Source organism: Chlorocebus sabaeus, unplaced genomic scaffold (assembly GCF_047675955.1).
Source record: "Chlorocebus sabaeus isolate Y175 unplaced genomic scaffold, mChlSab1.0.hap1 unalloc_scaffold_599, whole genome shotgun sequence".
In the NCBI taxonomy this organism is placed as follows: Eukaryota; Metazoa; Chordata; class Mammalia; order Primates; family Cercopithecidae; genus Chlorocebus; species Chlorocebus sabaeus.
Genome location: NW_027327924.1, coordinates 42149 through 58274, shown reverse-complemented (window position 1 = coordinate 58274; position 16126 = coordinate 42149). Strand labels below are relative to the sequence as shown.

Below are 16126 nucleotides of genomic sequence, written 5' to 3'. Positions count from 1 at the left end.
CCTCTGCAGCTGAGTCAGGGTGGAGGGAGGGCTGGGCTCTTTCCATTTACACAAAGGGAAGTCTGGATCAGCCCCCTCAGACTGATTCCTGTACTGCCCTGGGTGTGTCCTTAAGGGAGATTAAAGGAAAACCTTTGTTTGCTTGATTTTTCCATGTGAGTCTTCTGTAATTTCCTCGTAATCTTGACCTGCCCCCACCCTCCACATCTTTCCTCTCCTGATGTCACAGAGAGGTGGATTTAAATCATCTGGGGAGGACTTTATGCAGACAGACCCTGTCTAAGAGGGAGAACGTGTTGAAAGTCTTATGTGATCGGATTTAAACTTCCACTGAGAGTAATTGAGCAATTTGTCAGGGGGCTGTTTGGACTAGATCAGATGTAAAATAGAGCTGTTAACCCATAGAAGATGTTGAACTGTTAAGTCACAGGTTTGTCATAAACTTGTCCTTTGGTAAAATGCTTGCCTATTTATTTCTCTGGGTTTCCTAGGGACCCAAAAACAATAGAGACACTCCAATCTTTTGGGAAGGTTTACTGGGCAAAATCTGGAAAATTCACGCAGCAAGACATTGACGAAGGCAAACTTTGTCTTCTCAACCGTAGATGCTCCTGTCGCTCCTTCATACAAAGGTATTGTGAATGTAACAGTGAGAATCTCAGTCCACAGCCTCGCAGATGACATTGCTGTTTTCCGAGTTCCCTCATGCACAGGCAGGAGCACCAGCTTCTGGCGCCTCTGTCCTTGCCTGTGATACGATTTCCACGTCTGACACCCTAAATATTGGCCTTGGAAACACGCTTCCCGACATCTGGGCGAGAAGAGTGCATCCTGTCATTTCAGTTTTACTGACCTGAGGCCCAGTGGGGCCAACCCACGGCAGTGACTGGGCTCATTCGTGTGGAAGGATGACGTGACCACGGCCCAGGCCTGGCCACATTACACTGTAGAGCCACTTTTGCTCACAGCATTATCAGCCTCACGCGGTCCTGAATGCATCCACGCTGCAGAAGCAGGCCTTGGTAAGAGTCAGCGTGGCTCGTGGGAGCTAGAGGTCAGGGTGTGATCTCTGGGCTGTTAGACATGACCCTGTGGTTGAAACACGTATGTGAAGTAACAGTGAGATGCACCTGTCACCTCTGGGACACGAGGGCATAGCCCACTGTGCGAGCTCCTGGGTGGCAGCCCCCCTGTGCCTGTGGTTTGTCTTCTAGGAATGGACCACTTCTTGTACGGCCTCTCGGATGAGATGAAGCAGGCCCACAGGGAGCAGCTCTTCACCATCAGCCACAAGAAGCTCCTGGCCATGAGCGATAGGTGAGTGGGGAGTGGGGAGTGGGGAGCGGGGAGTGGGGGAGACAGCGTCCGGGATTGGAGACCTTAACGGCACTGAAGTAGAAGCCAGTCCTCACTGACCTCGCCTGCCTTCCTCTCAGGTACCTCGGCACTGGGAAGAGCACGCATGGCCTGGCCATACTCAGACCCGAGAATCCCAAAATCGCCAAGGACCCATCCTGGATCATCAGGTGAGCGGCCCTGGTGCCCCCAACTGTGCAGGAGCCCCTGAGACAATAGGCCTCTAGAGCTGAATATGAAAAGTCAGAAATGCTACTGCTTTTCCAAGAATATTATATCATTCTTAAAGTGTTGCCAACTGACTGGCAAGTCAATCTTAAGAGCGACCAGGAAGATGTCCATTGAAATAGTCATACACGAAATGCCAAAGATGCACCACGTAGAATTTTCACTTTCTACTGACTGAAAGGCTTGTTTTACCTCATTAGTTCTAGAATATTTAAGAATCTAAAAATAAAGGGCAACTCTGATTTAACCTCTGCTTGAGTCATTATCTTAAGTAGCATTTAGGGCTTTTACTAAAAAACAGAAGTAAAATGAAAAGGTACACAAAGGTGTCCCGTGTCTGCCTGTGCTGATTCATGAAACTCGATTACACCGAGGCCCTGTGGGAGCGTCCTCCTAACAGACGGAAGTTCAACGGGGCGGCCGGATGGAAGCAGTCCTGAGAAGCAGGTGGGCTGGGGTGAGTAAGCGCTCGCTTCGTCTTCACAGAGCCAGAAAGGAGAGCCACCACGCCAGCTCTTCTTGGCCGTTGGACTCTGATTTCCCAAACAGCTTGTTTTTGGGGTCTCCTCTCCCTCCACACAGCTCTCCACCGCCGTTTCTGAGGCACAGCTGTGGTCTCCTGCAACCTAGAGCTAAGAGGCAGAAACGCTGTCCCTACAGGAGGTGGGCCCACGAGGGCAGCAGGGCCGTCACGCCAGCACCCATGTCTACTCTGGCAAGAGTCATCAGAGAATTCCAAATTAGGTCCCAGCAAGGACCGTGGCTTGGACTGGACGAGAAACTGGCTATCAGATTTTTCAAACCCCCACCTTGGTGGTTTTAACATGCAGCTAGGATTGCAATCAAGAGGCCGAGTAGGTAAGATTCATGTGTTCTCTTTTACTTTCTAAGGAGAGCAGGAGCCTGGGGTCAAGGCCCAGGGTCCTGGCCTGCTGCTGTGGTTGGAAACTGACACATGGCAATAAACATGGCATTCCCCTTGGCCTGTGTAAACTACTGGCTTTGTTCTCCTTTTATGACTTGTGCATAGTTCAGTGATCCCTACTAAAAATATTTTTATAATCTTTGCCCACAAAAGTGCTGAGAAAACCATTAGTAGCCACCCATAGATTGAGGTTTTAATCTCCTACTTAAAAAACTAAAACGGAGGACTGTTGGAGTTGTAGGCAAACGTTTAATACACACAGCTGAAAGCATGAGACACAGTCCAGACAGCACGCACTGGAGCTGGTGGGGCACACGGTCGGTGACAGGTGCTTGCTTGTTAGGTATTAATGTCAATAAATACTTTCAGAAAGTGCTGATAAATAACTTAAGTGTTACAAAAACAGATGGTCCACAGTGAGTCCAGGTTGCAGGTACATGCAGGCAGGACTGGGTCAGACGCTCCAGGGCTGGGCTGCACGTGCTCTAGCTGGCCTGAGTCCGACACATCATAGTTGTCCATGTACTTGGCCAGGATCTTCATGAGGGGCCGCAGCTTGAGCCACCACTGTTCTTTGGGAATCCTGTGCCTGTGGAGGGATGGGGGGACAGCAGTGAGGCTGGGAGATGCCACGGCCAGCACAGTGAGCCGTCTTGGCAGAAACACGGGGTTTGTAGGGTCGGCTGAATCAACTAGATAATAAAGCCAATTTCAGGGTCAAATGAAACCATTGCTTTTATATTTCTAAAAATTCTTCCCAAAGACCTAGTGGTGGTTTCTTATTGTTGTTCTTTTGAGACAGAGTCTCGCTCTGTCCCCAGGCTGGAGAGCAGAGGTGCAGTCTCAGCTCACTGCAACCTCTGCCTCCCAGGTTCAGGCGATTTCTCCTGTCTCAGCCTCCTGAGTAGCTGGGACTACAGGTGTACACCACCACACCTGGCTAATTTTTGTATTTTTAGTAGAGATGGGGTTTCACCATGTGGGCCAGGCTGGTCTTGATCTCTTGACCTTGTGATCCACCCACCTAGGCCTCCCAAAGTGCTGGGATTATAGGTGTGAGCCGCCATGCCTGGCCAAGACCTAGTATTTTTTAACTGAGCTTCAGAAAATCTAGTTCCTCAAACCCCTGAATGAGTTGCCGAAAGCAACAGCAATGGCCATTCTCCTGTCCTGTACTCACGTTGGCTGGGTTTGCTAAGGCAATAAGACCCCAACTTACTCAAAATCCGTTTGCTTCTTCAGCTCTGCCACAGGTTGAAAAATAAGGTTTCTTTTGCTTATTCCCAGCACACAAACGGAATCATCGGTGGTAAATTTTTTTCCTATAAAAGATTTTAAAAAAGATTAACAACACCCTGTCACATGGGCAGGTGGGAGAGCAGAATCATGGGGCGAGATGAGAAGTGAGATTCCTGGCAACCATCCTGAACCTGGCCTGGAAGCCTGGGGGAGGCTGAGAATGGCCAAGAACGGCCGAGAACAGCTGAGAACAACTGCACAGTGTGGCCAGCGCCTGGCCTGGGCAGCTCTGCTCTTGTGGGATCGCCCTGATGGCTTCCTGGAAAGCAGCTTTTGTTTTTCCTCTCAGTGGAGAGAATTTTTCACTAAATAGTGGAATAGGGAAATTACCTTAAGAAATTGATGCCCACGAATACACACACAGAGGAGTGAGAAACATCCATAGCTAAATTAGCAAAAGAAAATCGATGTAGAAAGAATCAGTCAGTTCTTCAAAAAGACAAACCAATTGAAACTGTTCACATCACTGTTTTTTGTAGACTGTCATTCTTCTACGTTGCACATTGGCAGTGATAATGGTTTGCCCTAAAAAAGCACACACCTGGTATGACTGAAGAAAGCTGAGGGGGGTGGGGGCAAGAAAGATGCTGGCACAAACAGCCACTCAGGAATGAGTGGGGACCAGCCACATTGGAACAATTAACAATTGTATTATACAAAATGTCATGTTTTTTAAAAATTTTCAGTTTATCTAAAGATTTGTTAGAATATGTAACTTACAAAACTGATTTAAGGAAAAACATGCATAGTTCTACAAACATGAACAATTCATTCAGCAGCCAAATCTTCCTCAAAACTGGAAGTTCTGACAGATGGAGTTGCAAGGAGGTTGTCCTAACATACATCCAAAAAATAGAAGGCCCCACTTAAACTGTGAGGGAAACTGCGGGCTGATGCTCAAGATCTCCAGAGCAAAAAGCCTGCACAGAAGAACTTCAGGTTGAATCTAGCAGTGATAAAAGAGAACATGTTACCCACGCCCAAGCTGACCTTATCCCAGGAATCCAAGGTTGGTTAAATAGCAACGCTCAGAGACCAGCAGGAGTTAGAACATCACACGCAGCTCAGTACTGGACTGAAGAAGGGACCAGTATACCCTACTTCTCCCCGATAGGACAGCATTTTCACCAAGGCAGACGGCCTCCCTCCGCGGACCCCTTACCTCTGCCCCAGGCCTCCTTGAGTTTCGCAGTGATCCACTCCATAGCTCTGGCAGAGATTTTGGTTCCAAAGTTTCTATCAAATGGAGAGGGTGCCCCACCCTGTTGGTGGTTAGAGTCATATGAAATATCAGTTATACAGTAACACTTTGTTGTTAAATAGAAATGACGATTTCTATTTCACAGAATTCACGTTTTTATTTCTAGGTCTTTATGGATAGCTGGAACAGAAAAAAACACAATCTCTGTTTCCTGTAGCCTGAACTCAGCCTGTTAAGCAAAAGTGTCAAGTGTTCCCCCTGCCCAGTAACAAGAGGATTTTAATAAATGGAATGAGTCAACTAACAATCTCCAATATTTTAAAATCTTCAATCAGGATTTCATAAACTCATCTGGGGTGGGGATGGGTCGCAGCTTTAGGAATCTGATAACCGTTGTGGATTCTTTAACAAAATCACACATACGCCTCCTATTTCATCATCATTTCAGGGGATTCATCAGCTCTCTGGAATAAATTCACGGGCTCTGGTTTAAACGTATAAAGAATAGGAGGTGGTGAGGAAGGAGTGTGTGTGAGTTAGGAATGCTGGACCGCTGTGTCCCAGGCTTAGCTCATGACATGCGTGTGCCTGCATGCAGCTCATTCCAGGTCATTCTGATTTGGGGTGAGTGTCAAGTATATTACATGTCTGATAATCCATTTTAAATCTTAGGAAGCTCCAGTTTTTAACTCGATGAAGTGTTTAATTTGAATAAGCATTTCCAAGTAGTGGGGTTGTCACTGTTTTCATGAAAGCTGACAGTTCCCTTAAAATCCCCATTACTCAAACCTCACCAACAAAAGAATCCTAAAGCTGGTGATGTTTGGCATGACTTAAAAGTTTAGATGTTTTGGCTGGGCATGGTGGGGATCACGCCTGTAATCCCACCACTTTGGGAGGCTGAGGTGGGCGAATCACCTGAGGTCAGGAGTTTGAGACCAGCCTGGCCAACGCAGTGAAACTCCATCTCTACTGAAAATACAAAAATTAGTTTTGCATGGTGGTGGACACCTGTACTCCCATCTACTCAGAAGGCTGAGGCAGGACAATCTCTTGAACCTGGAAGAGGTGGAGGTTGCAGTGAGCCAAGATTGCGCCACTGCACTCCAGCCTGGGTAACAGAGCAAGACTCTGTCTCCAAAAAAAAAAAAGTCTCCCAGCTAACTGGGTGTATGCATATACTGCAGATCGTTCTGTTGTATAGTGACACACGCGACACATAATGTGACACAACAAACTGACACAGGATGTCGATTTCACCTAAGCCCAGCTAACAGGGAGTGATGAAATCTCGTGCTGTGTTGCTCTGTCCCACCCAGAATGCAAATCATCCCTGTGCCCTAAGTCTCCATGCTGTCTGTGCCTCCTGTCCCTGAGTCACTCAGTAGCCGCCTTGGTTATCAGATGGTTATCAGTACCCACCCCCTCATGTATACAGGGGGCAGGTACTATCCCCAGGTTCAGGCACCCACTGGAGACTTGGGACACATTCCCTGAGGCTAAGAGGGATGACTATTTCCTTCTTCCTTCATAAACATCAGGTGCTAATTAGAGAAATGATTTTAAGATATCTAAAAGAGTAAGACTATAAAGCAAAAATTTTAGTTGTCTAAATGCGGGCAAGTCTGTAGAGCAACACACCACGACTCTGTTCTGCAACTGCTCAGCGTATAGTGCACTCCAGCGGCAAAGAAATTACCACTCATCCAGCCCAAAGTCACAGAGCAGAATCTAAGAACCGCAGTGTTACGGTGACCATAAGATCAGCCCTGGTCTCTCACTCACCTGAGCACAAGGCCCCTCTGGATGGTAGTCTTCATTTTCTGCGTCAGGCGCTCCACATTGGACTGGAAAAGAGCATTTTGTTAATCAGACAATAAACTTCTGCTAAGCACCTACTGTGTGCCAGGTCCTGCAGGGCGGGAAGTGCCAACCACACATGGTGGTGAGCGTGGCCAAGGAGGCTGCAAGCTCTCACAGCTTGGGTCTCGGGGAGCCTCCCCAGGCGGCGAGAGCACGTCTGCAGCAATGAATGCTGAGCACAGGGCACTGATGTGAGCAGCCCTCACAGCGGCCACTAGAAACGCCTTCCGGAATCAACAGGGTCCCTCTGAAGATGATAATTCCGTGACTGGCCTAGTGCTCATTCATGGCTCTATTGCTCCTTATTTTCATGACGATGTTCTCTCGGCGCTCTCAGAGGAAAAGAGCGACCTGTGGCCTTTCAATGGAATCTCCTATGACGGCCTGATGAACAGTCTCTGATCAGAGAATTTTGTAAACTCTCATCGACACACAGATTTCTTAAGGAACAGATTGTCTTAGAAAAGGGTAACATCCTATATCAGATCATCTTGGGAGGATTACAAGAGGGAGGTAATTCTCTAATGACTCATCCTAAGAAAATGGAGATTTTTACATCTAATCAATCTGTCACTGGGCACGGTGGCAGAATTTCACAAAGTAGGAGCCTGGGCGCAGTCGCTCACGCCTGTAATCCCAGCTCTTTAGGAGGCCAAGGCGAGTAGATTGCCTGAGGTCAAGAGTTTGAGACCAGCCTGGCCAACATGGTGAAACCCCGTCTCTACTAAAAATACAAAAATTAGCCGGGCATGGTGGCAGGTGCTGTAATCCCACCTACTTGCGAGGCTGAGGCAGGAGAATCACTTGAAGCCAGGAGGCTGAAGTTGCAGTGAGCTGAGATTGTGCCACTGCACTCCAGCCTGGGTGACAGAGCAAGCGTCCATCTCAACAACAACAACAAAAAAATCATAATTTCTCTTCTGAAGCTCTTGCCAGGTTGAATGCTGGTGAGGCAGGATCTTTGGACAGATTTCTGAAATACGGTCATGAGTCACATAACAGGGGGATATGTTCTGAGAAATGCATTGCTAGGTGACTTGAGCCTTGTGCAAACATCCTACAGTGAACTCTCACAAACCCAGGAGGCAGGGCCTGCCACATATCTGTTGTTCCTGACTACAAACCTAAATGTCTGAGACTGTTGAATACTGCAGGCAATTGTGTATCTAAACATGTCTAGATGTAGAAAAGCACAGTTAAAAATATATATATATGTATATAACATATGTTTTTTAATATATATAATCTTTTATAAAAGATAAATAACAGTGCACCTGTTTGGGGCAGCTCCAATATCATCTTATGGGACCCACCGCTGACAGAAACATCATGATGAAGTGAATGACTCCACAAGTATTTAATTTGACATAGTGAAGAAATTCGTGATTCACATGTCACATAATTAGTGACAACGCCAAGGCCCTTTTTACTTGATCTACTTGGCCCAGAAACAAGTAACATCCTAACCTTTTAAAAGACAATGGTGCCGGGTACAGTGGCTCACGCCTGTAATCCCAGCACTTTGGAAGGCCAAGATGGGCAGATCACGAGGTCAGGAGTTCGAGACCAGCCTGACCAACAAGGTGAAACCCCATCTCTATTAAAAATACAAAAATTATCTGGGCATGGTGGCACGTGCCTGTAATCCCAACTACTCGGGAGTCTGAGGCAGGAGAATTGTTGGAACCTGGGAATCGGAGGTTGTAGCGAGCCGGGATCATGCCACTGCATTCCAACCTGGGTTGCAGAGCAATATATAACATTATATATTTATTTATATAACTAACTAAAGACAATTGTTCAAGTTGCATTTTATCTGCCAAGGCCTGTCATCCTGCATGGAGTTTAGTAACTGAACACTGCAGGGTCCAGGCCTGGATTCTGCTGTGCCATCCAAGCAGGGGCAGACCCCGGGCTCGGTGACACTCTTCCCTAAAAGAGCCACAGATGCCAAAAAACCACGGCCGTGTGTGTGTCAGTTTAGAGGCAGACACAGCATCAGAGGCCTCAAGATTTAAAAGAAGCTGCAGCAAGCTTCAGAGCCAGTTGCAGACGTGGGTGGTGATTGTTAGCGGAGGCGCTCAAATCGTTTGTGACAGAAGTGAGAAAACATTAACTACACAACAGACTACATCAAAAAAACAAGCTCATGTTTCACACAAGAGACTAGAAGGTGTCCTCAACCAGGCACATCTGCCTTCACCTGACACATGGGAGAGGCATCTGGGCAATGCAAAGGGCATCAAGCATGGCGTGTTCTGTAGTACCTGTCTCCATGCCCCCTCGAAAAGCAAACCACCCTAGATACGATGTTTCACTCCACAGCACCGAGTGGATCCAAAGGGGACGGTCCCCCTAGGCCAGCCCCCGTCACATACCTGCAGATCCCTGATGTCGAAGGGCTCTTCAAAAATGTATGCGGCATCGGCTCCGGCCGTGAGCCCCCCATGTTGGCCAGGTAGCCACGGTAGCCGCCCATGGACTTGATGAACACGCGCCGCTTGGTTCCGCTGGCGGACTGCTTGATGTGGTCGCAGGTCTGGTCACAGAGATCAGTCACTCCAGCCCAGGGCCAGGGTGCACCCACCATCCCAGAGCTCCCCGACGAGTAAGTGCAGCAAGGGCCCCCACCGCGCCTGAGCATGCGGTCCCAGCATCGCAGAGGTGAAGGGTGTGCAGCAGCCGGGATGTGCCCTTGGAGTGGGTGTGAACATGCCCCCAACACCCCCCCCCCACCGTGGCAGCCACCTGGAGATGACCTCAATGACCTGTGGTGGGGGCCTGGCCATCTGCCGCTCCCTTCTCCCAGGACTCATAAAAGGAGACTGAAAAGACGACCCCACAAGCCAGCTCACTCCACGCTGCTCTCTGTCCCTGCTGAAGCAGCTTTCACCAGACACGGACACCGTTAGGTGTGAGCTGAGAAGTTAGGGGGCTCTCACCTACCAGCTTAGTCCATGGGAACAGCTGTGATCTTCTATTTTCTTCCATTAAAGCTCCCTGTGATTTTAGATCTGTGGCCATCTTCCGTTCATCAGGTGAATGTTACGTTTATAGAAACTCTACTCAAAGGCAGACGGTGGTTCTTAGACCCAGGTGCCTGGGGAGTCTTTCGGATGCATAGGCATCAGGTCCCCAAGTGAAATGTCTGCCATCCGCCCTCCACGAGGACCCAAGCTCAGTGGGGAGAAAAGCAGCAGAGAAATGCATCGGCCACCTTCCCACCCACACACGAGTCCGGGCTGCAGCGCCCTCTCCTGGGACTCTGCAAAACCTCTGCCTGGGCCTCAGCTCCCATCCCGGCACCCTCCAATCTGTTCACACAGACTGGAGACCCATCTATAAAAAACATAAATCTGATCCAGTCATTCAAAACCCTTTGGCTCACTTCAAGTACACGTCAAGACTTTCTCGGGAATCCCTGGCCCCGCCTGCTTCTGATACCAGGTCCCGCTCTAGATCCAGCAACCTCAGGTCCTCCTGGGGCCTCTGGATATGCTGGCTGCTGTGTGCATTCAGGTACAGTGGTGGGCGGGAGAGCAGCCCCCAAAGGAATCCCGGTCCTAATGCCTGGAACCTGAGAACGTTCCCTCATGCGGTGATAAAGGAATCCTGAGGACTACCCAGGTGCGCCCTAAGTGCCACCACTTGCATCAGCAGATGAGGGGTGTAGAGGCCCTGGAGCAGGATGCTGCACACCTACATGGGAGGAGGCGGCACCAGGGAACAAGGCGGGCAAGGCCCGCAGCTCTGGGCACCTGAATGGGCCACGAGGGACTCTCCTGGAGCAAACACTGGCCTCAGTCCATGGCTCCTGCCTTCCAGAACTGTGTGACAGTGAGTATTATTTTCCAGCCCCAGGTGTGTGGTCAGGGTCACAGCAGCCACGGAACACACACAGGCACCTTCCTCAGCTCTGACCAGGAGGGAAATGTCATTTTCTCACAAAAATGCCGCCTGGTTTCTAATGGCAAAGTTCGTCTGTCAGGGGTTCTCGGGGCACCCCATGTCCTCTCTTCATAGAAATCACCCTGGAGTCTCTCCCTGCAGTTAGCTCGTGGTTATTTGACTTGCAGTCCTCACTAGGCTACAAATTCCATGAGGGCAGGAACTGTGGGCTGGACTTCCACCACTGCACCATCAGCAGGACCCGGCCAAGCACCCGCAGCAGGCGCTCAAGAAATGCTTGTCTCTGAATGACATAAGCACAGTATTCTCCAGCCAGCCAGCCATCCTGGTCAAGGGCTGATCCTGAAGGATTCCCTAACCGGCCTCCATGGGACTCAGCCAAGAGTAAAAGCATGAAGTGGGGGTGTGGACTTGAGACTGGGGGCCACACGAGAGTCTGTGCACCAAAGTTTAACACCCATTGGGAAATTTTCACTTGAGATCTTCGGATGAAATTTAAAAACACACTTTGTTGAATAAACACAGGCTTCATTAAACCATTCCAACCTATACTTTGTTTCTTTGGCAGATTCTTTTCCTCCCAAAATAATTGGTTGATGTGTTCAAAAGTGAACACGGGCTCTAGTTAGCGGGCCACTTTGCATTGTGTAGAAGCCGAGATGGGGAGAGAAACAGGCAATGGGAAGAATTCCCATCTTTGTGCTTAGGAAGGACAGAGGACAGAAGCCCGTCAAGGGTCCAAAGAGCCCACAACTGCCTTCTTGAAGGGCCAGTGCAGAATTCTGAGGGTGTCACTGTTCCACCTGTACTGGGTTCTCTCTCTAATTGCGATCTAAGACTTAGGATGTCGTAAGGCTTTAAGACTTGCCCTTTGTCTTAGAGAATCCCGGGCATGGGAAGGAAAATGTCGGTGGGGCATCAGGACCCCCAGAGCCACAAAGCCTTATGGGTTATTTTTCCAACTGAATCTCCCCCGCAGCCCACCCTGAGGTGGGGAATTACTGTCACTCATTCAAAGAATGACATCAACCACTTAATGACAAAAGAATTCTGCAGGTAAGCAGCTCTCCCAAGAGGCTGATTTGTGCCCGAGCGTGTCTGAGTTCTGGTCCCACCAGGCTGCTGCTGTGGGTGCGTGGAACAGCGCAGCGCTGACACCTGAGCCACGCCCCCGACCGTGTGCTCCTCTGAGTGTAAACACAGTGACAACTGGGACGGAAGAGTCCGCCTTTGCTGGAACTCAGATACAGCTTTCCTGAACTCTCTCATTACCTAGATGGCGTCTTAAACCTGAATTAGCTTCTAAAAATAGCAAGTCCCTCTGGCGGTGCCTCAGGCAATTAGTCAAAGTAGTACTGTCAAAAAGAAGGCTGATCCCAAGCGTGGCCCTGCCTGCCTGCAGTGTTTCAAGCCTGGACATCTAGAAACTGCTAAAGGAGAGCAAAGCCAGCGACGGCCGGACCCTAACGACATTCAGTGAAGAGGAGTCAAGCGCGGGGCCCAAGGAAGTCCATGGAACGAGCCGTTGCCAACCTCTGCAAAGCCAGTAGAGCACCAGGGAACACGATAGGGAGAAGCCCAGGAGAGAGATGGCCCTCAGCTCGAGTGGGAGGCACAGGAGGCTGCAGCTGACCTCACGGCCCCTCTGCTCCCTTCCCTGCACTGGAACTCAGTTCTGAAGGAAGAACCCGGAACAGAACTGCTGTTTTCCGAGGTTCTGTGCCAAGCTGAGCTAAGGAGTCTCCAACAGGGCTGGGAGTTTTCACTGCAAACTCTGGAGCTGGTTTGGACGTGAACATCTAAGGTAAAGGCCAGCGGCTGCTCTCCAGGAGGCACCAGGCGGCCAAGCCACTGATGTGACCCCATGTGTCAAGGGGGCCACTGTCCCATTTGCAGATGAGGACCCTCTCTGGGTCAGCTTATCAGGGACCGGAGGTGGCCACCATGCGGGTGTCAGCACCACGCCCATGACTGGCAGAATCCACTCCTTCCAAAGCACATGTTGGTGAAACTGCCTGCCCAGGAGGGCATGATCTCGGCTCTCTTCAGAACCTCTCATCTCACCAGGAAGGCTGTGGTTCCAGGCAGTGCCCCCCAGTGGGCACGCCTCTGTCCCAGAGCTCGTACGTACCAGGCACTCAAACCCCTTCCTGCAGGCTCCCACAGCTGACCCTGCGGCCTCGCTACTCAACGCAGGCTGGAGAGGCAGGCTCTAGAGAAATGGTGCTCACCACTCCCCTAGTCTAGCAGGGATAGAAACACGACCCCAAGGACTGGATATATCCTCTCACTTTTAATCAATAAAGACAGGTTCTTCCTAAGGCAGAGAAGCTAAAAAATTTACCCTGTTCTGGCCAGTGTGACTGACATAAAGCCAAGCTAGAAAAGGGTGAGGGGGAAATCTGGCTCATTCTTAACACAGAAGAAACACACTGCTAAAATAAATGAAAGAAAGCAATAGGAGGAAATGATGTTTCTTGCATTTGAAACATCAACTTGCTTTGTTCAAGAGGTTTAAGACACACGTAAGCCATGCTCCACACACACGGCCGGCCATTTCTGAAGTCAGTGTTTCTGGAACAAAAGCCTTGGCCTGCCCCAGTGAACATTCACACTGAGCACACTGTCACGAGGCTGCTTGGCCAGCCAGCAGGGGGCAGGAGAGAGCCGCAGGTGCCATGTGGGGTCCCTGCAAACTGGCCTCACTCCCTCAGTCAAGGGCCTTGCCTCTTGCCAATCCAGTGGCTTCCTCCAAGGGGAAGCGGCCTCTTCAGCTGCCACCGCACTGACTTCAGAAGGCTTAGCCAATGGGACAATAGATTCAACAGAGTTCCATGTTGTTAAGGAAAACTTCTGTTACCAGGCAACCTTAGTATCAGATTCAACGTAAAATAACCAACAAGATCGTTTCCAAACAAACATGCTAGTAGTGCCTTATCCTTCAATGCTGCTTAAACACGGAGAAGAATGAGGAAAAAAGAGCATGGCACTTACTTCTTAAAAAATAACACCTCTTCCAGGTTCCTTTTACCCATATCATAAAGACTTACAACTGGATTCCCTACAGGAAGGTGGAGTGGGGGTGGATCCCCACGCTGACCCAGCCTCCCCCCAGGTCAGTCACCCGCCCCTCACCGCGGGGTTCACAGCTCTCCAGACACTGTCACCTCAACAAAGAAAGGTGGCATCTCTGAGCTCTCTTCACAGGGAGCACCCAAACGGGAGCTAGAGAGACAGACACACCCACAACTGCTGTAAAATCCAGAAATGCAATACATATTTAAGGACTTCATTATTAGTTATTTAAAACTTGAAGAACAAAGTGAGCCTGCTTTTAACCTCTCTGCCACAATAACATCGTGTACGTCTGTCTTCTACCGTTTGTTCCTTCTCCAGCAGCTGCCGCCTGGCTGGCCGCCTGCAGAAGAGCCGCCTCCAGTACTCCTGCGAGGCCCTCGGTAAAAGCGTGAGCACCACGATCACATCTCAGGACGCTGCACACTTTAGGGTCGCCCACAGACCGCCATTGCCAATGCCTGGAAGGCACTGAACGGGCCCTCCTGCTCTTTGTAAATGTCACCTCTTGTAAGCTATGTTGTGTTGAAAATTTTTAACTGCAGTCCACACATACTTCTTTGTTTCTGTCTTGTTTTTATCCTAGAGGCATATTATTTTGGAAAATTAAGTTTTCAAGTGTGAAGGGTTTTCCGAAAATCGACTTCTAATCCTGGAAGGACCAAAAAAAAAAAAAAAAAAAAAAAAAAAAAACTGCCAGATGTGGTGCTCACCCCTGTAATGTCAGCAGTTTGGGAGGCCGAGGCGGGCAGATCACTTGAGCCCAGGAGTTTGAGACCAGCCTGGAAAACATGGCAAAACCCTGTCTCTACTAAAATTACAAAAAAAAAAAAAAAAAAAAAGGATTAGCTGGGCGTGGTGACATGTGTCTATTCCCAGCTACTCAGGAAGCTGAGATAGGAGGATCACCTGAGCCCAGGAGGTAAAGGCTGTAGTCAGCCAAGGTTTGCGTCACTGCACTCCAGTTTGGGCGACAGAGTGAGACCACTTCTCAAAAAAAAGCAAAAACTGTATAAATCAGTACAGAAGGGAAATGGCTGGGCACGGTGGTGCACGCCTGTAATCTCAGCATTTTGGGAGGTTGAGGTGGGCAGATCACACCTGAGGTCAGGAGTTTGAGACCAACCTGGCCAATATGGCAAAACCCCATCTCTAATAAAAACACAAAAATTAGCCCGGCATGGTAGTGGGTGCCTGTAATCCTAGCTACTCAGGAGGCTGAGACAGGAGAATCACTTCAACCCTGGAAGCAGAAGTTGCAGTGGGCCGAGATTGCACCACTGCATGCCAGCCTGGGCAACAAGAGAAAGAGTCTACTTCCAAAAATAAAAATAAAATAAAAATAAAATAAAAATAAAAAAAGAGAGCTAATGCTTTTCATTTAAGGGAAGGGAGAAGAACATTCAGTATTTACACATCTCGCGCACACATCTGCAGTGGTGCCCTGAAGTATTCAAAGATACACATTCCTACAAACATAGCTCAAAACCACTCACCAAGTTACATGCTAAAAGCACATGCATAGGAAGAATGCTACATTATATTTTTTAAGCATCTGTGTCCAATACTTTAGCATACTGTCAATTTTCTCTTCAGGTGCTGTATGCCTAAATTATTACATCTTTAGTCATTCATTTTAGAATTTATGACTTGCTTTAGACAAAAGAAATATATTTGAACATAAGCTACTAACTTAATGACTTAGGGGAAAATTACTAAATTAACTTAGAAGTTAAACTTTGCAAACTGAATTTGTTGGACCTCATGTAAGCTAGATCATCAGTTTTTTAAATTGTTGTGTGTTTCCCTTGAGGATGGAAGTCTCTTTTCTCTCATGCACTGTGCACACCACTGCAGCCCGCGTCTCTCGTCCACTGCACCACAGTGCGACCTGCAATTCACACTGTACCACGCCTTCCACACTTTACCTGAAAGTCACTAAGTATAACCAAGAAGGAAATTAAAAGCAGATAAATGACCTCCACCCCCAAATCTAGCATACAAATGTTAAACATTCATCCAAGTAAAACCAAAAACCCCTGTTAGCTCACGATTGTAACTGGTAGAGTTATGTGCATGGCAATTGAAAGTCTCAAGAAAAAGTTTATACAAAAAGACATCTGCAAACATCGACAGTGCAGAGAGGACTTCACTCTGCATCCAGCCTGTCCTGGAAGCCACGGCCAAATGCCAGGTTGTATAGATCCGAAAAGCAGAAAAAAAAAACACAAGTGTTGAAATGTGTAGAGTCTTAGCAATGTACAACTTCG

General features: G+C 48.6%; 2 protein-coding genes across 2 annotated transcripts in view; one reads left to right on the top strand and one right to left on the bottom strand.

Annotated features, from left to right (window-relative positions):
- Window positions 1–9883, top strand: part of LOC140711310 (uncharacterized) — a 53257-nt gene extending 43374 nt beyond the window's left edge. The window contains exons 4-8 of the mRNA XM_073014290.1: window positions 1215–1317; window positions 1437–1526; window positions 1959–2041; window positions 2245–2442; window positions 9198–9883. Of these exons, the coding sequence (XP_072870391.1) occupies window positions 1215–1317; window positions 1437–1526; window positions 1959–2041; window positions 2245–2442; window positions 9198–9334 (611 nt within the window). The 3' untranslated portion in view covers window positions 9335–9883. The remainder of the gene's footprint in view (window positions 1–1214; window positions 1318–1436; window positions 1527–1958; window positions 2042–2244; window positions 2443–9197) is intronic.
- LOC140711311 (ATP-dependent 6-phosphofructokinase, platelet type-like) lies at window positions 2741–5169 on the bottom strand. Its single transcript, XM_073014291.1, has 3 exons — window positions 4971–5169; window positions 3729–3831; window positions 2741–3098 (listed from the first exon to the last, which is right to left on the bottom strand). Exons 1-3 carry the CDS (start codon window positions 5011–5013, stop codon window positions 2897–2899), a joined length of 348 nt encoding a protein of 115 aa, XP_072870392.1. The 5' UTR covers window positions 5014–5169; the 3' UTR covers window positions 2741–2896.
- Window positions 9884–16126: the final 6243 nt, after the last annotated feature.

Coding starts and splice junctions, on each gene's coding strand:
- LOC140711311 (XM_073014291.1), bottom strand. CDS start 5,013: ATGGAGTGGATCACTGCGAAACTCAAGGAGGCCTGGGGCAGAG. Junction 3,832..4,970: donor CAAGGAGGCCTGGGGCAGAG/GTAAGGGGTCCG, acceptor AATCTTTTATAG/GAAAAAAATTTACCACCGAT. Junction 3,099..3,728: donor AAGAAGCAAACGGATTTTGA/GTAAGTTGGGGT, acceptor ATCCCTCCACAG/GCACAGGATTCCCAAAGAAC.